This window comes from Pipistrellus hanaki (assembly GCF_964339955.1).
Source record: "Pipistrellus hanaki genome assembly, chromosome: 1".
Lineage (NCBI taxonomy): Eukaryota > Metazoa > Chordata > Mammalia > Chiroptera > Vespertilionidae > Pipistrellus > Pipistrellus hanaki.
Window position 1 is genome coordinate 179595318 of NC_140503.1, and position 22134 is coordinate 179617451.

The following is a 22134-nucleotide window of genomic DNA, read 5'->3' on the forward strand; positions in this document are numbered from 1 at the left end:
ATATATACACCTTAAACACTTTCCTTCTTTGTTTCCCTTCCCTTTGCCTGGCTCAGAAAGCTAATCTCATTTTATTTTATTATTAATTTTGATAACTTTTTCTTTTTACCTCCATCACCCTCTGGTAACCAGCAACTTGTTCTCTGTGGTGGTGGTGGTGGTGGTGGTGGTGGTGGTGGTGGTGTGTGTGTGTGTGTTTAGATTCCACATATAAGAGATCATATTTATCTTTCAAGGTCCATCTATGCTATTTCAAGTTAAAAGATTTCATTATTTTTTATGGCTGAACAATATTTCATTATATATAGAGAGAGGCCTGGTGCACGAAATTCAGCTCAGCCTGCACCCTCTCCAATCTGGGACCTCTCCAGGGGTGTCCAACTGCACTGCAGGTTTAGGCCTGATCCCGCAGGGCCTAAACCTGTAGTCAACATCTCTCTCACAATCCAGGACTGCTCTCTCCTAACCACTCACCTACCTGGCTGCCTGATTGCCCTTAATAACTCTGCCTGCCAGCCTGATAGCCTCCTAACTGCTCCCCTGCCAGCCTGATTGACACCTAACTGCTCCCCTGCCTGCTCGATCACCCCCAGCTGCCCTCCCCTGCAGATCTTGTCCCCCCACAACTACCCTCTCCTGCAGGTCATCTTGTGATGCGAGGGTGTGAGAGTCAATTTTCATATTACCTTTTATTATATAGGATAATTGGATTGTTTTTCAATATATGTTGAGCTGCATATAAAAAGGAATATTATAAACATTGTTATTTATTTTAAAAAATGTATATATTTTTATTTTATAGAGGAAGCGACAGGGAAAGATAGAAACATCAATGATGATAGGGAATCATTGATCGGCTACCTCCTGAATGCCCCCAACTGGGGATCAAGCCTACCACCTGGGCATGTGCCCTGACCAGGAATCGAACCATAATATCCTGGTTCATAGGTCAATACTCAACCACTGAGGTATAGTGGCTAGGCAACACTGTAATTTCTTAATCCATTAATACATCGATAGACACTTAAGTTCTTTCCACATGTTTTCTTCAGATAAATACTCAGAAGTGGACTTTCTGGTAGTTCTATGTTTAATTTTTTGAGGACCCTCCATGTTTTCCATATTGGCTGCATCAATTTACGTACATTCCCACCACCAGTGCACAAGAGTCTTCTTTTCTTCATATCCTTTCCAACAATTGCTATCTTTTGTCATTTTGGTAATAGCCATTCTAACAGGTGTGAAATAATATTTGTGGCTTTGATTTACATTTCCCTGATGATTAGTGGTGTCGAGGATCTTTTCACGTACCTGTTGGCTACCTGTATGTCTTCTTTAGAAAGATATCTATTTGGATCATCTGCTCATTTTTATTGGATTGGTTCATTATTTTGTTTGGGTTTTTTTTTGCTATTGATTTGCATTAAATTCTTTATGTATTTTGGTTATTAGCCCCTTATCAGATATATGATATTTTTATAAATAATAAAAATAGAAAATTTATTTAGGTTAATATAGAAAATCACCATTACAATATTAAAGTAATAATTGCTGCAGACATAACCTAGGAGTTTTATAGTTTCAGATCTTATATTCAAGTCTTTAATCCACTTTAGTTGATTTCTGTATATAGTGTAAGAGAGGGGTCCAGTTTCATTCTTTTTTACATGGATTTTAGTTGTATTAGAATCATTGTGGGATGGATTATTCTTTCCTCTTTGAATGAGGTTGGCACCCTTATCAAAATTTAGTTGACCATAGATGATGGGTTTATTTCTAAACTCTCAACTCTATTCCATGGGTCTATATGTCTATCCTTAAGCCAGTACTACACTGTTTTGATTACTTTAGCTTTGTAGTAAGTTTTAAAAATGGAGATTTATTTTCAAGGTTGTTTGGTCATTTGGGTCCCCTTGGAATTCATATGAATTTGAGGATTGGCTTTTCTATTTCTGCACACACACTCAAAAAGCCATTGGAATTTTGATAGGGATTACAATGAATCTGTGGATGACTTTGGGTAGCCCTGACAACTTAACAACATCAAATCTTCCTATCCATGAATATAGGATATCTTTTTATATATTTAGACCTTTTAAGATACTTCTTGATACTCTTTAGTAGAATACTAATTCAGGCAGAGCTATCTGACTCTTTCTAAAATTTCTAAGGAATACATGAGAAAAAGTCCCAAATGTTGAATGATTACATTGAAACACATTTCCCTGCAATTCACAAAGCATCACTTTATTTCCATATAAATAACAGTCACTGATGCAGGGAAAAAACAAAATCATGACTGCCAATATTTACTTAGGAAACTGTTTTTATAGAATACTGATGGAAGAAAATGGATTGCATCTTCAGAGTGGCAGGGGACAGAGGGACAGGCACAGCAGGTTGAAAGCATAAAAGCATATTCTCATAAGAACCAAGCAATCCTTGTTGTTGGAGGACCAAATAGAATCATCATTAATGTAAGTAGAATCAAAGTTCACGATCTGTAATTCCTTCTTAAGATATGCATGATTCAGCTTATTTACAGTTCGAGCAAAGGAATATTTAGAAGCACAACTATATGCTTCCAAACTGTACACTTTCTTGAAGTGCAGGTCAAAAAATGGATTGTCCTAGAAGAGAAAGAGAAACATGATTTTGTTTGTAGTCAAGAAAAGAACTAGATTTCCTAGATTCTCTCAGATTCTTTTGTATATGCTTCTTTATTATAAAGAATTAGTACCAAACATATTTCTAAAATCTACACATGAGCTTTCCCAAAGCTACCTAGCCTGCTTCAAACATATTGCTTCTAAGACAATCATAAAGATTATTTATGAAGCATCTGTAACTTTTCAGTTATACAAATAGACTATGTCTCAGAATGTGTAGTTATCTATCAACTCTTGCCAGGGTAGTGAGTTTGAGAAGATGGATAGGAATGAAAAAAGAATAAACTCATTTATAGACTTCTGAAGGGGAGAAAATGTTTCTCCTTTTCTCTACTAGGAGATGGGTTCCTTGTGCTATTTCAAAGGTAGAAGGGTGAAATACAGGATGCCTAATTAGCTTGTGGCATACGACAAATCGCCAACTTGCTGACTTTGAAGTCAATAGCAAAGTACTACCTTTGAAGTTAGTAATAGGGTCATTAAATCATTGGACTGAAACAGAAAAAAATTACTTAAGGCTGCCTCTAGGCTTTTTGGATTTCTCTAGGCTTTTGTTATATTTCTAGTGGAGGTGTTTTGAGAAAAAGCAGGCATCAAATCTAATCTAAGTCTTGTAGGTTAAAATAATACTTGCTACCATTACTAATAACAGTAAAAACAATGCCTTGCATTTATAAAGTGCTTTTTAGTTTATAAAATGCTTTCACATTTATTATCTGCCTAACTCCTAATTCTCCTTGAGAGCAGAAGGTTTGAATTATTTATCTTTGTGTTCATGGCAACTACTAGGTTCTCAACAAGTACGTGTTGAACTGATCTGAAGTAGTTCCATAAAAAAAGTAGTGGAGGTAAACATTGCCCTTTAACTGACAAGGAGGCAAAGAGAGACCAAACAAGAGTCTGAATAATTTGTTACTATGTAAACATTATATGAGACTTAGGTATTTGCAATTTCTTTTGGTTAAAAAATATTTTTATTGATTTCAGAGAGGAAGGGAGAGGGAGAGCGAGAGAAACATCAATGATGAGAGAGAATCATTAATTGGCTGCCTCCTGCATGCCTCACACTGGGGATTGAGTCCATGACCCGGGCAGTGCTCTGAATCAAACCTTGACACCCAGGTTCATAAATAGGTCGACGCTCAACCACTGAGCCATGCCAGCTGAGCTGCAATTTCTCTTTTAAAAAGGGACATTCTTGAATGAGGCAGGAAAAACAAGATGGGTTTTGAAGTTAAACTACCATTTTGAATCTCCAGTGTAACCACGGACAAAGTGCTTATGTGATGTGACCCTCACTTTTCTTCTCCTTTTTGAGAGGTTTGCTCTGAAATTTGCATGCATAGTATGGAGCTTAATAAATGATAGTTCCCTTTCCCAAATCTGTCCCCAATGAGATTGTGATGCTGGTGTTAATACCACCTTGCTTCATACCATTAACAGAATTTAAAGCAACATTTAAAAAAAATGTACATGGTGATGTTAAGTGTAGTGTTCCCTTAGTCACATCTTGTAAAATTTTCCCCAGGTGTCATAGTTATAGTAGAGAATCTCAATAAAAGGAAATCATATCCATTCTATGATATTACCAAATACTAATCACACGCCTTATATAGTTTATTCATTGAAACAGTTGAGTCTTATCATGGAGAAAATATACCTAATGCTTTTGAGATATTTGGAGAGGATTTTTTTCCTTCAGCCTAAAAATTGAAGCCTAAGCAGGCATGCACATAGAATACAAGTCCCTCCTTCCTCCCCTCCCTCCCACCCTCTCTTCCTTCTTTTTCTGGGTAATGAATTTGAGAGTATGGGTAGTGATGAAAGAAGATACAAATTCTTACAGACTTCTGGAGGGGAGAAAAGATTTTCTCCTTTACTCCTTGGTGCCAAATACACCAAACTTTAAAAATAGGATTCCCCCCTCCTTCCCACCCTTTCTTCTTTCTACCCTTTCTCCTTCTCTCCTTTCTACACACTCTACCTCTCTCATCACTTCTCTCTTTACCTCCCTCCTTTCCTTACACCCTCCTCCTTCCCTCTCTCATTCTTGACAGAATCCTAGAACTAAAAGGGACCTCACATATCACTTAGTAATCTTTTGTTTGTAGCTTGGATAATAGTTTCCTGAGAAGTGAAGCCAAGGTCACACATGAAGTTATTGGTAGGGCCAGAACAAGAACCAAGATCTTAGTTAACCCAATCTCATTTTTTTTTTTTTTTTTGCTACATCATTCTCTCTCCTATTGCACCATGTCAGTCTCCAAATCCCCAGACATTTTGATGTCTGCATTATAAATTGACTTCCATTTTAATCCCATTCCTTTTTAAAGCTGACAACTCTCTGGCTCAAATTGCTCTATTTAAAACTGTATCACTGATATTGAAAAAAATATAAACGCTGACTCTTAAGCATTCAATTTTAGGAGGAAGGAGAGTGGAAATTCCCAGAGCAACTGGGATATTTTTATTTCATCCATAGAAAATAAATCTTTAAGAGAACTACTCTTTGGATTTAATAGGTTTTCTTCCAGCAATTTAATGTTTTTGGTACTAAAGTTAATAGAAAAATAGAAATAGTCAACTTTTAAAAATATATCTATTTCACTGTCAAATATCGGGTCTAGTAATAATTAATGTCGTTTTTCGACATTCGTTTAAAATCTTGCTTGGCGTTGACTTGTATTGACATAACCTTCAAGCACGTGGTATCTACAGAACGTGTGAAGTGCAATTAACAAGTTTTGCTTGAAAAAGTTTGTGTTTGGTTTGGTTTTTGTTGCAAAACTAGGGCTAAGAAGATGGCTGATGAAGAGCATATTCGGCACTGCATGCTTTACGAGTTCCAATTAGGAAGAAAAGCAAGTGAGGCTGCAAAAAACATCTGTAGTGCTCTTGGTCAAGATGCAGTTAGTGCCAGAAAATGCCAGCGTTGGTTTGAGAAATTTCGTGAGGGAAATTTTTCGTTAGATGACAAGAGTGGTCGAGGCCGTGTGTCCAATTTTGATCAAGAAGCTCTTCAAGCTCTTTTGGTGCAAAATCCTCAAATTACCCAACAAGAGCTTGCGACAACTTTAAATTGTTCACAAAAAACAATTTCCAATCAATTGCGTGCACTTGGCAAAGTCCAAAAGTTTGGAAAATGGGTTCCTCATGAGTTGACCGACAACAACCGTAATCAAAGAGTCACAAATTGCAGTTCGCTCCTCTCTCGTCAAAACCGTTTGCCGTTTTTAGAGCAAATTGTTACCGGAGATGAAGAATGGATGCTGTATGTTAATTTGAAAAGGCGGCCTCAATGGTTGGACAAAAATGAGGCTCCGCAGCCCATGCCAAAACCTGACTTGCATGCGAAAAAAGTGATGTGTGTTTGGTGGAATTTTAAAGGAATTCTTCATTATGAACTTTTACCATCTAACTAAACGATTACAAGTGCAGTGTATAGTGCCCAATTGGAAAGGTTAGCCCAAGCTTTAAGAGAAAAAGAACCCGCGCTGATTAATCGGAAGGGCGTAATTCTTCACCACGATAACGCACGACCGCATACTGCAAGAATCACTGCTGAAAAACTGCGCCAGTTGGAATGGGAAGTTCTCCCTCAACCTGCATATTCTCCTGATATTGCCCCTTCCGATTACCATTTGTTTCGTTCTTTGCAAAACTTTCTTCTTGGAAAAAAATTTAATAATGAAGAATGCCTCAAAAATGCATTGACCGAATTTTTTGCATCAAAATCACAAGAATTTTACAACAGAGGGATTAAAATGCTTCCTGAGCGTTGGGCACAAGTAGCAGAAAACAACGGCAACTATATTGTTGATTAAATTTTGTTGTATTGTTTAAATAAATTCGATTTTAAAAAGTATTAGAAAACGACATTAATTATTACTAGACCTAATATAATGATCTTCAAAGGGGAAAGAGAAGAATCAACATTGTCTGTAAGGAATTAGAGGCCAGAAATGTGTGTAAAATATTCCAGCATATTGATTGATACACAATAATATATATTTAACTATTTCCTAATTATTTCTTAACATTTATGTAGAATGTGTTATCAGAAAAATGCTTTATGGGTATTTATGAAAGAAGCAATGAAATCCTGCATGCTTTTACCAAGAAGTCATGCTAAACATGGCAAATTTTAAATATAAGATTCCTAGGTGATAAGTCATGATAATAGCAGATAGTATACAGTATATTGATTTCAGAAAGGTCTTAAGGACACAATTAAGGCATTCAGACTAAATAATTAAGTAAGTATGGCAGAATTAAGGGCTTATGTGTGTCTAATTCTCCATGTGTAGCCTCAGAGCCTGGCAAGGCCTAATATATACCATAAATTCTCAATGAATGAGAGAATGTATCTGAATTTGTAGAGATGTTAAATAAGCAATCGAAACAAGACAAATTAACAGATTTCTGGGTAAAGTCTAGCTCTACTAATTAATAGCTATGTGACCTTGGCAAGTCAATTAATCTCTTTAGGTATCATTTTTCTCCTCTGTAAATCAAAAGTAATAATAGAATGTCACTTATTGGGTTTTGTGATGATTATATGGTACTTGATAAGAGTTTGCTAAGTGTGAATGGTAGCAGGTAGCAGTACTATTTATAATAGTAGTAGTAATGATAACTTATCAATTACCTAGAAGTATTCACTTAGCCCTTCCTGCTTCATCATTTTTATTATTGACTTGAATGAAGTCCTAAATGTTGTGCTCATTACATCTGCATCATATTACAGAGAATATTTTAAAAATTATAATATTAGAAGATTTGATAGATGGGAAAAATAAGCCAGACTAAGAATACGGCATTTAGTAGGATTAGGAACAAATGAGTTTAAATTCTAATTCATCCATCAAATAATACAGATAGTTACTGAGTGCCTAATATGTCAGGTTGAAGGCTATAGTAAAAGATGAAAAGTCATGGTCCCAGTTTTTTAGAAGCTTTCCATCCAGAGACGGAAAGAGCCAACAATTGTAGTTTGTCAGATTATGGCTATAACACACTTATACCCACAATTCAATGGGGGAGACACGAGTAGGACTTTACCCAATGAATCTGGGAAGGGGATGAGAGATAGAGGTGATTGGGCATTCTAAGCCTTGAGAGGCAGCAGTGAAGCACAGTAGATTATAAAGTTTAAGATAGGATGACCAGAGAGAAAGAAGTCAGATCGCTAAGTACCTTCATTTTGATTTTATTCTATGTAAGTAGAGGGTATGGCAAGCCAGATTAAATGGCAATTCATGCACAAAAGACCCGAGGTTTCAAATAACTATTTAATAGAAATAAGGAATGCATGTCAAAAGAAATATAAACTAGTCACCCTAAGTCTAAAGTTTTGCATTTAATTCTGGAAAAACAGAAGCATTTCAAAAGAGAGAGAATAGTGTAGTGAAGGATACTGAAGCAATGCCATGGAAACAAATAACACTAATGGTATTACCTCTGAGTGTTTACAATGTCCTGTCATATTGGCTTTAATGTGATCTTCATGTGAAAGTGATTCAAAGAATAACCCGGAAAAGAGAAAACTTGAGGGAACATTATAATCAACCCCAAGTATTGGAAAGGCTGCTATATGAAAGGAGGATTGGATTTGTTCTGAATTGCTCCAAATGACAAAACTAGAACTGACAGGTAGAGATTAAACATAAATAGGAAATTTAAAAATAAAGCATGTCAATGCAGAAATAGAATGGACTTCCTCATGCGGTAATAAGTTCTCCATCAGTAAAAGAGTACAAAGGAGACTAGGAAAACCACTTTTCCGAGAATTACTACTGACAGAGAGTTTGAAGAAGATGAGGGAAGGAATCCCCTAAACGTATGGTGGAAGTTGAGGGAGAGTGTGGTGGTGGAAGCACCATATATTTAACGTTTCTGAATTGATTGATTGTGTTTAACCTTTTAAGAAGCCCTTGGGAAAGATGCTTTTAAACATAATAGACAAAATTCAAATTTAAACTCATAAAAACAAAACAAAAAGCCCCCAGTACATCATCCCCATACATTACACTTTATGACTTAAGAACAATATGTCATCTTAACACTTAATTACATGCCAAGAATATGTGAAGTAGGCTTATCGATCCCACATCTCCCTTATAAAGTGTAACACTTACAGTATCTGCTTCTTTTCCATCAATCATCTGCAGATCACTCAAAGACCACTTTTTTGTTACTTCATATTTTTCATCTAAACCTATTCTGTAGTGTTTCACTATAATTATTTTCACTTCTTCATTTTTGGTCACTGTAGGACAGAAAAACACTTAGTTTACATAAACTCTTAAAAGGTAAGTTATTCGTCATTATACTTTTCAATATTTATATAGTCCTTTTTCTTACAATGAGCTTAAACCTACATTGTATCTGCACCACACTTATGAATCCTGATGTATCTGAATCTTCGCAAGTATGCCCCCAAATTTGCTCTATGTGTTAACTTTATTCTTGCTACAATTGTGGTTACATACTGCACAATAATATCTGTCAAATAGAACACTGAGCTATGTGCTTTCAACTATGAGTCTTGTGGTGGGGAATGGGGTTCAACTCAGGGCAGGAAATAAAAGGCTTAGCGTTCTCATATAGTCAGTGCCAAAGTGTTTACCAGAACAAGTTGGAATTTTAATTTATGGCAATATAAGTAAGTGAAGTCAGGAAAGTAAACAGTTCTGCTCATATAGCAACACAGTATTAAACAGTGACCATGCAAATACTAATGTGTATGCTTTCTTTTAGAGTCACTGTGAGATTTTTAAAAAATTTATTGATTTTAGAGAAAGAGAAGGGGGGGGGGAGAGAGAGAGAGAGAAAGAGAGAGAGAGAGAGAGAGAGAGCGAGCGCGAGCTTGAGTAAGGCATTGATTTGTTGTTCTCTTATTTATGCATTCATTGGTTGATTCTTGTAGGTGCCCTGAGTGGGGATGAAACCCACAATCTTGGCATATAGGGACCACACTGTAACTAACTGCGCTACCCAGCCAGGACCAAAAGTTGCTGTGAATTTTTTTTATATAGAAATGTTTGCATCACAGTTACTGTAGACCTATTTGAGATTTTTTAATCCTCTGTAGTGCACCTTAAAATTCTAGTATTCAAAATGTGTCACTGAGACAAAAAGTTTCAGTACTATCCTTTGAAAAGTGTGGCAAAACCATTGCTTATTTTATGTGAACAAAATTAGGAAATAATTTCCTGGCCTTAAAATCATTGTCTTTTGTTTCACATGAACATACAGAAGAGTCCACATTTAATGTTAGCAAAACTGAATTGAAAATTAGTGATGAGCTAATAAAAGAGTATTTATCTGATACAACTATTAGAGATGCCGCAGCAGGTAAGTATGAGACATGGCCTCTGTCCTCTAGAAATTTATGGTTTTGTTGGGGAGGAAAAACTAACAAACATGAGTTACATAAAATATCTGTTATAAAGGTGTATAGGTATATAGAGCTGGCAAAATCAAATATCTTAAACTTTCTTTTAGGATGGATGATGTCACTTGGAACATTGTAAGCTGGTTTTGTCTTTTAAGCGTGAAACCGGAATCTGTCGTTAGGGAAGACTCTTGGTTCTAGATAGTACTACTTTGACCTGCCCTTGTAGTTGAGAATGTATAAGGCATTATATTATAATACTATCATAGGGATAGATATTCCTATTGGAATATGTGATGTGGAGCAGACAGGAGTTCTGAGACGGGAGAGACTTAGAATAGTTAAGGTAGGAATTATGAAATAAATACCATTTGAATTAGAGCTTTAAAATTAGTTCAGTTTGGAAAGGTGGGGATGATACTGAAGGCATTTCTAGGTGAAGGTAGCAGGAAGAAATGAATGAAAAACAGAAGTGGAACTGCGCCAGGCAGAATTAGAGAAAGTGAACAACATGGCTGATGTTAGGATGTGGTGGGCAATCAGATTAACTAGGTTAAGAAGGTTGTGAAAATGTTTTGAAAGACTCTGGGTCTGAAAAGTGACAGGAACCACTGTAGACTTGTGGTGTCTGACTCCTGTTCTGGGAAGAGGGATGGGTGGCTGGCCTGGACAGTGAGGGCTCCAGCACTGGGGCTGGCGAAGGAGTAATTGTCCTCTGAAGGTGCAGATGTACTGCTGCTAAAGCAACCAATTGAGCTTAAAGTTGATGATGGGGCTCAGTTCAGTCCTCCAGAGAGATGAGTCTGAGAAGGTTGACATATCTAAGAAGAGGGAGCTATGTCAGGTGATACACAGGATACAGTGAAGAAGAAAAGAGATAGGAATTAGAGATCCCTGGGACAGGCAGTGCGATTTAATGGACGCTGGCATTAGACAGTCTGGATGCAGATCATGACATCACTTCTTACAGTGTGGTCTGAGTAAATTACTTAATCTCTAGAAAGATTAAAACTCAGTTTTCTTTTCTTTTTAAAAAATATATTTTATTGATTTTTTACAGAGAGGAAGGGAGAAGGATAGAGAGTTACAAACATCAATGAGAGAGAATCATCGATTAGCTGCCTCTTGCACACCCCCTACTGGGGATGTGCCCGCAACCCAGGTACATGCCCTTGACCGGAATTGAACCCAGGGGGACCCTTCAGTCTGCAGGCCAACGCTCTATCCACTGAGCCAAACCGGTTTCGGCTAAAACTCAGTTTTCTTAGGTAGAAAGTAGACAGACATTAGGAACCCATAGGGTATAAAGATAAAAGATCAAGTATCTAAATGACTTAGGGCAGTACCTGGTATATAGTAATTATTCATTTTGTTTCTTTATTATTATTATTATTATTATTATTATTTTAAAATATATTTTTTGACTTTTTTTTACAGAGAGGAAGAAAGAGGGATAGAGAGTTAGAAATGTTGATGAGAGAATCATCAACTAGCTGCCTCCTGCACACCCTCCACTGGGGATGTGCCTTCAACCAATGTACATGTCCTTGACTGGAATCGAACCTGGGACCTTTCAGTCCGCAGACCAATGCTCTATTCGCTGATAGAGACCATTGTAACATAGGCATAGGATGTGGGCTGTGGAAATAGAAGTGGTAAATCCAGGTAAGATTTCAAATGAGGCATTGATGACCATTCATGGAAATCAAAACAGGAAGGTATGGAGGTGAACTGGTTGAATGGAATAGTGATTTACTTCAGAAGAGAAGGAGATGAAAGTTTATAATTTAAGAATGGGGATATGGACTTGAGATTTTTTTTTTTCTGTGTGGAAAGGTTTGCAAGACCAGGTGTGTAAAAAAAAAAAAAGAGCAGAAGAAAGAGGCAAGACAGAGTGGAGCAGAAAAACATGCCAGCAGAAAAGAGACAATCCTAACAGCACAATGATATGGAAATTGAGAGATTAGAATTTCAAAGACTTGGAGATAATCCTGTGAAGTCACTTTGTTGGGTAAAGCCAGAGTTCAGTCCAGGCACTGTATCTGACTTGGGGAGCATCATTGATTTTCTCCCTAAGAGCAATTTCTCTAGAACAGCGAAGGTAGAAGACAGCTAGAGTATCTTCAAAAAAGAAATAAGAAGAGACTAAAGGTTGTGATTTGCCATGTTCCATGGTAGATCACATAGTAGATAATATGTTCCAAGAGTTTGGAAGAGGAGGTATTGCATATTCAAGAGACAAAGACACTGATTGAGGGCCATGTCCTAGAGGGGACCTAGAGCAGAAGATCTTAACCAGGAGTTAAGAAATAGCTCAGAATTCTAAAACTGTGTGCAAAAGATGGTAGGTTCCTGCCCATGTACATGTCTCCAGCCCTAAAAAAGGTCCGTTTGTAGACAAACAAGGCACTTGTGTCTGTCCAGACAAAGGCTCTATCTCAGAACCAGAGGACAATGTTCTCGTTCTGCTTGCTGTCTCACTCACTACTTAGGGGGTGGGAGAGGGTGGGGATGGAGGGACAAAACAGGATACTATATGAACATGTAATTTGAAACAAATTTCACTGCCTCATCCTCAAGTTATGATAATCAGCTAATTGATCATAGACACACTGATTCATTAATTTGATAAATGTCTGAGTGCCCTTGTGAATAAAGCCATGAGCTAAACACTAAACTAATGAATTCCCATAAGGCACCATTCCTGAGATTACAGGGAGTGGGGCTTCACACACACAAAAATAATAATACATGACCTTATAACTTTGTAAATGATATAAATGTCTAAGCACGACGCTATACATCTGAAACTAATATAAAAATTTTTAAAACTTGAATTGGGCCAGTGGATTAGTTGATAGTAACGGGTTAATGCTAATTTCCTGATTGTGATGGTTGTATTGTGATTGTGTAGGACAGCGATTTTCAACCGGTGTGCCATAGGAATTTAAAAAAATATATATTTTATTGATTTTATACAGAGAGCAAGGGAGAGAGATAGAGAGTTAGAAACATCGATGAGAGAGAGTCATTGATCTTGCACACCCCCTACTGGGGATATGCCCGCAACCAAGGTACATGCCCTTGACTGGAATCGAACCTGGGACCATTCGGTCCCCAAGCCGAAGCTCTATCCATTGAGCCAAACCGGTCCCGGCCATAGGAATTTTTTAAACATACAATACCTGACTATTTAATCAGGGACATTAACCTCTTTTCCCTTAGATTGTCAAATTAAAAAAGGACAACAGCCATCACAACAATAGCCATTCAATGTGAATGAATCAAAATGATACCTATTATTTTTGTGTGCAGGATCAAAAAATTATAATCTGTTCTTTGGTGTGTCACTGAATTTTAGTAATCAGTTTATGTGTGCCATGAGAAGAAAATGGTTGGAAATTGCTGATGTAGGAGCGTGCCCTTGCATGTTATTGCAATAATATACTAGTGTGGGCACTGGGTCATTATGTTGGCAATTTACTCTCAACTGTTTGAAGAAGAAAGTTATTTGTACAACTCTTATCGTTGCAACTCTTTAGTAAGTTTGGGATTACTTCCAAATAAAAAGAAAAATTATGTTTTTAAAAATAAAACACATGATCACAGTACTGGGAATGAGGCAAGGACAGGAGAAGGGTCACCCTCATCCATCTGGTGGTCGGGGAGAGCTTCCTGAAGGAGGTCCTCTGAGTTGTGAAGGGCAGAGGGAGTTACAATGAAGGAAGGGTAAAGGAAGCTCTGGAACAACGTATACAAAAGCATGAAATACTTGACACTTTTTAGTAATTACAGGTATTTGGTATGTTGGATTGAAGTGTGAGGGTGACTATGTGGTATAAAGGAGGACAGGAAGGAGCAAGTTAGTCTAGAATGCTAGGTGAAGGAGTTCAAATATTACCCTGAAAGCTATGTGTTTGTGGGGGATTTAGGGGAAGTGTTGTCACTAAAAGATTTTATTTTATTATTTTTTAAAAAATATATTTTATTGATTTTTTACAGAGAGGAAGGGAGAGATATAGAGAGCTAGAAACGTCGATGAGAGAGAAACATCGACCAGTTGCCTCTTGCACACCCCGTATCGGGGATGTGCCCGCAACCAAGGTACATGCCCTCGACCGGAATCGAACCAGGGACCTTTCAGTCCGCAGACCGATGCTCTACCACTGAGCCAAACCGGTTTCGGCACTAAAAGATTTTAAGTGAATAGATAGGAAGAGCTTTAAATTTTAGGATTTTTTTTTTTTTTTTTTTTTTTTTTTTTTTTTTGCAATTCTATAAAGAATTGGTTGGAGGGAGAGAATGGAGAAAGAGATGTTAAGGAGGTAGAATCTACCAGTTAACAAGTTTTCTTATACTTGGTGTCACTGTCCCACTAACACCAAACTAAGAAAATGAGAAGATGCTTTAAGTGTTAAGCTTTTGGTACAATGATGCAGCACAGAGACAAATTATGCCTCCTAAATTTGGCAAAATATCCTCCTCTGGAGCCAATGAGGCTCCAACATTGTCCTCAGCCAAGAGTCAAAGAAGTCTACTCATGCTGGACTGGACCCAATCCCTAATTCCCACACTTGAGCTGTGCTGCCAGCCAAAATTAAATGGCCATATCCACATAAATGGAGTGGGAAAGTAGAAACTCATCACATTATCTTAAAACAGAAATGTGTTTATATAGTCAAATGCTAGAGAGTTGGTTTCAGGAACATCAGAGGTGACATTGAATAATTATTACTTAGTGAGTAATATCTATAGACTTAGGGAAATTCAGAATGAACCAGCTCCAGTTTTAATATTTTAGTTAGCATTTTCAGAATTACAATTTTAAATTAGGTCCACCATATATTTTCACTTTTGATTTCAAAATAAACATTATCATTAATAACTGCCTCTATTATCATGTTAAAATAGTCACTGCTATTTATGAAGCTAAATGGAAAGAACCTAGGCCAATTGAACAAATGGAATTTGTCAGAATGGAGGAAAAAGTAGCTCATGAGGAAGCTGCACAGCAACACTTTAAATAAACAAATGACTTATTTTACAACACTAGTGTTATATAATTGTTTCCATCATTGAAATTAAATAATAGGGGAAAACTACCATGAGTTATCAAAGACAAGCAGCTTTGTTGAAAATGTTTTAATGTATTGATGATGTCTTAAGGTCATTGAGGATGCTATTATTGATTTCATCAAAAAAGCGATTTTCATATAACATTTTTTCCTAGAAATATTTTTAAAAATCAATTTTGGGACCAAACTGGGTACTACCAATTGAATGTGTGTGTCCCCCATCACCAAATTCATATGCTGACATCCCAAACCCCAAGGTGATGGTATTAGGAGGTGAGGCCTTTGAAAGGTGTTTAAGTCATGAGGGCAAAGCCCTCTTAAGTGGCATTAGTGCACTTATAAGAAGATGGGAGACCATGCAAGGCTACAGGAAGAGGATGGCTGTCTACAGGAAGTGAGTCCTCACCAGACAGGGCATCTGCCAATGCCATGATCTTGGGCTTTCCAGTCTGCAGACGGAGAAATAACTGTTTGTTGTCTAAATGCCTCTAGTATTTTGTTTCTTTTTCTTCTTAACTTATTCTTTTAAAAATACCCTTATTGTACTATTCTTATTGTAAACTAGAGGCCTGATGCACGAAATTCATGCCAGAGCAGGCCTTCGTTCGCCCAGCTGCCAGCACCGGCTTTCCTCTGGCACCCGGGACCCAGGCTTTGCTCACAGCTCTAGCTTTCATCCGGAAGGTTGTCCAGAAGGACGACCAGTCTAATTAGCATGTTACACTTTTATTATTATAGATGATTTGACAAAATTGTTAGATTCTCTGGTTCCCAGAGAAGTAGTCCTCCTGTTCTGGCATCATAATGTAATATGGGTGGGGAATTCATGCATACTATTTTCATAATTCTAGTAAATGCCAAGTTAATGTATACAAATGAAAAATGTCTTTCTAAGTATATAAAAATACTTAAAAATAGTCTATCATGTTTGTTTTTCCCATTTTATATGGGTATAATTTTTATTTATAAAATATATAATTTAATATATAATGTTTTTCTTTTTAAAAATGTATTTTATTGATTTTTTACAGAGAGAAAGGGAGAAAGATAGAGTTAGAAACATTGATGAGAGAGAAATATCTATCAGCTGCCTCCTGCACACTCCCTACTGGGGATATGCCCGCAACAAGGTACAAGCCCTTTACCGGAATCGAACCTGGGACCCTTGAGTCCGCAGGCCGATGATCTATCCGCTGAGCCAAACCTGTTAGGGCGATAATTTCTTTATTACATATTAAATATATGCACTTATTATATATTTTATTTTATTACAGTATATTTTATTTTTATTATACTTATCTACAGTATATTTTTATATTTCAGCATATGTTTTCACAGTAAATAGATTTTTTTCTATATATTTAAAAAATATAACCCAACTTTTTATTTTATTTATTTGGAAAATAATTTATCATGTTTGTTTTTTCCTACTTAGGACTTAACAGGAGAGCACTATTAGTATGTGTGATGTAAGCGTTATCATTTCCATTTCAGAGATGTCTGAGGCCAGAGAGGTTAATTATTTTGTCCCTAATTTCAAACAGGCAGGTAGAGTCCACTTTCACATCAGTTCTGTTTGATTCCCAGCCTTCCCAAGGTTCATTGCACCATGCCCTGCTGCTTTCCACTTAATTATGGTTAATGTTTTATATGCCATTTCAAGGCCTCCAGAATTTCTTTGATTCATTTGTACTCTCCCTTCTAAGTGCCCACACATAATATAACTCCTATCTCCTTCATCAGGTGCTGCTTTTAACTGCCAGGGAAAATGATGTTCTAAACTGGGGGAAGCTATTCTCGAAGACAAATAACCATCAGACCCTGAGGTGGGAGGGTACTAAGATGCCAAGAAATCCTCAATGTAAATCCCAGCAAAGTACATAGGGGGTGATTGAACGTCTGGTAATCTGCTTTTTTACATCAACCAGGTAATGTATCAAAATAGCAGCCAATCACACGCATCTGGTTGTGAGACCCCTACAAGTGACAGGCTCCGATCAGCTAAGCAGAAAATTTAACTTATTTAAACATATCTTCTTTAATTTTGAAAATTACCTGGTAGGATTTGACTAGTCCAGACGTGCAATTCTTAAAAAGTTAGACCTGCTGGATTGTAGGGTATAAAAGGAAATCACAAGTATGCATCTCTCTACTCCCTGGAGGTGACGAGCGTTCAATATCTGGAGTTACTTGCCTCAACAATTGTGATCTGACCTGTTTGATTCACATCAATGGCAATTTTCTGCGTGAAGCATGGTCAAAGATTTAGGACTGTCAAGCATCGCATTGATTTTGCCTTAAATTACTGTTCTGTCTTAATGTATTTGAAATGGTCATAAAGAGATGTTGATGTTACATTTGGGGAAAGTGCTTTCAAATTGATGAATGTGAAGTAGATCAGAGTTGTGAAAAGTTAGTGAGCTAACATGATTTATAATCTTAACTTTTCTCTGGAATATCACAATATTGTCTTCTTTTCCTCATATCTGAGAGGACCTTGTTTTTCCTTGTTTCTTACATGACAGAATCATTGGATTTTACTAAAGACAGTGTTCACCTACTTCATTTGGTCATTTTCCAGATGAGAATATTGACCCTAAAAGGAGTTGCCTTCAGACATGTTAATAATACCAACTCCTTGACCTTCCAATTCTACTTAAAAGTTTTATATCATTTATGAAAAAAGGCAGCAGGTGACCCCAGCCCATAGTGTCTTTCTCAGAGCTCAAGGATGCTGGGAGGGGCTGGGAAATCACAACCATAGCCAAAAATGTCATTTGAGACTTTTTTTTTCTTCTTAGAAGAAGTTTAGTTAATTATATAGTTGGAAACAGGCATTAAGATAAGTTTGATAATTTAGATATATACATTATTGCAATTATTTTTAAAAGTTTTTCTTTAAAAATACTTGTATACTAATGTTACATGATGGGTAATTAGCTTTATAAAGTAGAATCTCAATAGGTATGAAATTATTAAATGTTAATGTTGGAATAAATATATTTCTAACATTAAGTCAAAATAATTTACCATTTGATGGTTAGGATACAATATAGTTTCTAAAATGGTACCATTTCTTTCTGTACTTTGAATTTTTTCCTGGGCCTGTTAAGCTTTTTACCTTGCTAAAATGCAAAAAATGTCCACATTTTGTACTTATATATAGCAAAACATGCTAGGTAAAGTGTTAGATTTATATACATATCATGCTTTTTATTATTGAGTATTATACTTACTAGAATTAACGGAATTCTTAACACTTTAAAAAAGATGTTTCACTCCCTTTAGAGTACTCTCTTGATACCATTAGAAAGTTCTTCTAAGCCAATTACCTGGAAGGGGATGATAAGTTGTTTTCTGAAAATGCTGAGGTGTGTGCCTTACAAAGGGAAGTTTGCAGTGAACACTTAGAGTTTTTGAGCTCTTCGCTCCTAAGCCCCTGGAAAGTATTAAAAGGCATGGGCTGGGGAAAGGGAATGCTTTACATTACATGCAATAATGGCTCGAGTATTTCTGTCTAAACTCAGCACAGAAATTACTGGTTAGACAAATCATACTCACGTGCAAAGGCCTATTTCTACCTTTGGACAATTTTCATAAATTTTAAAACCACAGAGAAAATATTTTAGTTAAAGTTCCATCTTCATGAGCTAATTTCTACCATTAAAGTATTATTTCTGTGAGCATTATTTCTATTTCTACTTCCTAGAAGAGAAAACATTTTAGAGATAGTTCTCTATTAAAAGTAAGCCCTCAGAAGAAAACCCAAGATCTTTTTTCTTTCCTAGCATGCTAAGAGAGAGCCCTAGTTGTCCAGACTCGGAGATGGATTTGTATAACACCATTCTCCAACGTATTTGAAATGTACAGAGAGCTCTCCTTTGCATTTTTAAAAACTGCATGCCATGCAAGTGAATTACATAAAAGAATGGAAACAAAATAATAAAATCAGGAAAACTACATACCCACTTTCACTTCTGAACAATTGGCCAAAATATTCTTATTACAGTACTCTCTTCTGTCATCCATTTTAGCACTTACAAAATTCTGCAGAATCCAAATTTTTAAACTGAGCATAATTAAGTGCTATCACGAAAAGATAGACGTGCTGTGATTGTATAGGAAAACAAATCCAGAATATCACCCAAGCATCTTGGGGTTCGTTACGTACGAAAGTGGTAACAGAAAAAACATATTACCTGACACACAGAGATAGTACCTGTCCTGGACCGAGAGCTCGATTTGGATGAACTCGTACAGATTCTGCGAGAGCGGCTTAAACAGTTTCTTCTCCAAGTCCTCCTTGACGAGGGATGACATTTCCTCCAGCTCCCCTTGGCCTGGTATCTTGGCTCAGACTCACCCCTTCTCTCCTTTTGCTGCCTGGATTCCTCCTTTTGGTTTGCAGCTCCTCAGTGAGCCCTGCCCACCTCCCAGCTCCCACCCTCTTCACATCTCCTTCCCGGCCAGACCCAGGCTCCCAGAGCACTCAGGCCGTCAGACCCCTCGCTGCGCTGCGGTATCTGCTCAGCGGCAGCAGCAGTACAAGCAGCAGCAGCCAAAATACAGCAGCAGCACTGGCCCCACCGGCACTCCTCAGCATCCAGGCTCAGGCAGGCTGCTCTCTGGAGCTCTCCTGTGATTTGTTGACGTGGAACACATTTATGAGCACCGGCAGAGAGACTTGTGGAGTCCCTGGTTACTCCTTTGCCCCTTCCCCATGACTGTGCAGGGGAAGCCCACTGCCTCAGCTTGATTCTGTGATTGATATACATCAGCTGTCTGGCTCTATCGATGGGGATCATCTTCCACTGAGAACTTGGTAATCACCGGCAAGAGAAAGAGCGCCCGTGTTTGCTCCTGACACTTCCAATTCTCTTTCCCTCCGTTCTTTCCCCTCTGGCAATTCATTTAGACCTTTGTGCCTTTTTTTTTTTTTTTTTTTTTGAGTCAGCACCAATTCCTCAGTTCAAACAGTTTTTTAAATGGGCTCACTTTAATGTTGTTTATTTCCCCACTCACAAAGAAAAATGTACTAGGTACTTACTGGGGAAAAGCATTATAGCTGCTTCTTGGGAGCGTGGTTTCCTCTCCTCAAGGAGAGCGTATAATCTAATAGAGAGGAGCACCCAATGATCACAGATGCTTACAGTGACAAATGGCACAAAGGAGAAGGGAACATAGAAAAGATGCTTGTACCTGGAAAGCACCAGGGGAATGTTCTCTGGGAGAAGAGCTGGAGCTTGCAGAATGCAAGAAAGTATGGAGGCGGGGGAGCGGGCAGATTCGGTGGAAGGAACATTGTGAGCCAAAGCCCGGCCCCGGCAGAGCACAGGGAGTGTTTGGGAGGACAGGAAACAGCCCAGTTTTCCTAAATTGTAGCATGTGTGAAGGCAGATAAGGCCGGAAAGATGAATTGGGGCCAGATCGTGAGGGGCCCGGCATGCCAGATTGATCCTTTGGACTTTATTCTGTAGAAGTAGAGCCAGGGATGATTTGCGGGGGGGGGGGGGGGGGGGGGTGGTGGTGGTGGTGGTGGTGGTGGTGGTGGTGGTGGTGGTGGTGGTGGTATTCATTTACTCAACAAATACTTTTCAAGGGTTGAGTCTAGGAACTGGGAATATGGGGGGTTGTGGGGGAGCGGTAGGGGGGATAGAACAATTAGTTGCTCCTGTGGAGCTTAGTGAGGTGGAAAGAAGGTAAAGAAATAAACAAGGCACTAGTCCATTCGAGGGCCACTCAGTTGTAGACAACAGAATACCTGACATAAAGTTGCGAATAGAAAAGGCTTTAAACAATCTCTCCTGATAAAAGGTCTGCAAAAAGGTGGCCCAGGGTTAGCTTGGAATGAGGGCCTCCAGTGCTTCCCATTGTGCACAGCCTCCACTCTCAGAAGCTGGCTTTCCGCCCTCAGACTGTGGCTGTTCAGCTCCAAAGACAGGAGGAAGCGGCTGGGAGTGAGGAGTGGCTCTGCTTGACTTCCCTCTTTGTCAGAAGCAAAATGGTTCCCAGAAACCAGGCGGCAGACTGGCCTTTACATCTCGGTGCCCAGGAAAGAAAGAATTTGTCAATTTTGACTCCTCTTAAGGGAAAGGGGGTTTTCTAACTTGGACAAAGGGGGATGGGAACGACTGCAAGGAGGGAACCAATGGTGTCTTCCATGGCTGCCCTGAGGAGAGCTAAATGGTATGTCTGTGGCCAGGCTGAGTTGTGGAGTCCTGGGTGAGACATGTGCTTTCTGAGCCTCGGCTCATCTGAAGAATGATTTCCAATGCCTTTTCCCACGTCAGTCTTCTCCTGTTCTGTCTGTGACTCTGGAACTCTATTAAAATGATTTGGGCAAAAGGATCAGAGAACTAGAACTGTGCTTTTGGATATGAAAATGGGAAAGAGTAGGTGGATCATGTGCCCTGACTGGGAATAAAACCCACGACCTTCTGGTGCACAAAATGATGCTCCAACCAACTGGACCACACTGGCCAAGGGAGGAAATTTTTTTGTTTTTAATATATATATTTTATTGATTTTCCACAGAGAGGAAGGGAGAGGGATAGAGAGCTAGAAATGTCAATGAGAGAGAAACATTGACCAGCTGCCTCCTGCACACCCCCTACTGAGGATGTGCCCGCAACCAATGTACATGCCCTTGACTGGAATCAAACCTGGGACCTTTCAGTCCGCAGACCGACGCTCTATCCACTGAGCCAAACCGGATTCGGTGAGGGAGGAATTTTTAATATCTACTGTTTCACTAGTGAGGCCCAGCTCAATCCACCATCTTGGGCAAAGTACTGAAGCAGGTGTCTGTGTAAAGATAGCCCCGCTGGTGTACATACAGGGCGTCAAAGTCCTCAGAAGAAAAGACTTCCCTGCATATAAGACTCATATCTGAGGAACTGAAGCCTGAATTCTAACAGACCCACAACTAGAGGAGTGGACTATAATTTCTGAGTCTAAAAAGTAGTCCAGATCCATTTTATTTTTACTAATTTTT

General features: G+C 38.2%; 1 protein-coding gene across 1 annotated transcript; it reads right to left on the bottom strand.

The window, feature by feature from the left end:
* Nucleotides 1-1676: 1676 nt before the first annotated feature.
* EXOC1L (exocyst complex component 1 like) lies at nt 1677-19719 on the bottom strand. Its single transcript, XM_084899609.1, has 3 exons — nt 19340-19719; nt 8807-8937; nt 1677-2630 (listed from the first exon to the last, which is right to left on the bottom strand). The coding sequence occupies exons 1-3, from the start codon at nt 19458-19460 to the stop codon at nt 2364-2366; spliced, it is 519 nt and encodes a 172-aa protein (XP_084755735.1). The 5' UTR covers nt 19461-19719; the 3' UTR covers nt 1677-2363.
* Nucleotides 19720-22134: the final 2415 nt, after the last annotated feature.

Coding starts and splice junctions, on each gene's coding strand:
- EXOC1L (XM_084899609.1), bottom strand. CDS start 19,460: ATGTCATCCCTCGTCAAGGAGGACTTGGAGAAGAAACTGTTTAAGCCG. Junction 8,938..19,339: donor GTACTATCTCTGTGTGTCAG/GTAATATGTTTT, acceptor TCTGTCCTACAG/TGACCAAAAATGAAGAAGTG. Junction 2,631..8,806: donor ATGGAAAAGAAGCAGATACT/GTAAGTGTTACA, acceptor TTTCTCTTCTAG/GACAATCCATTTTTTGACCT.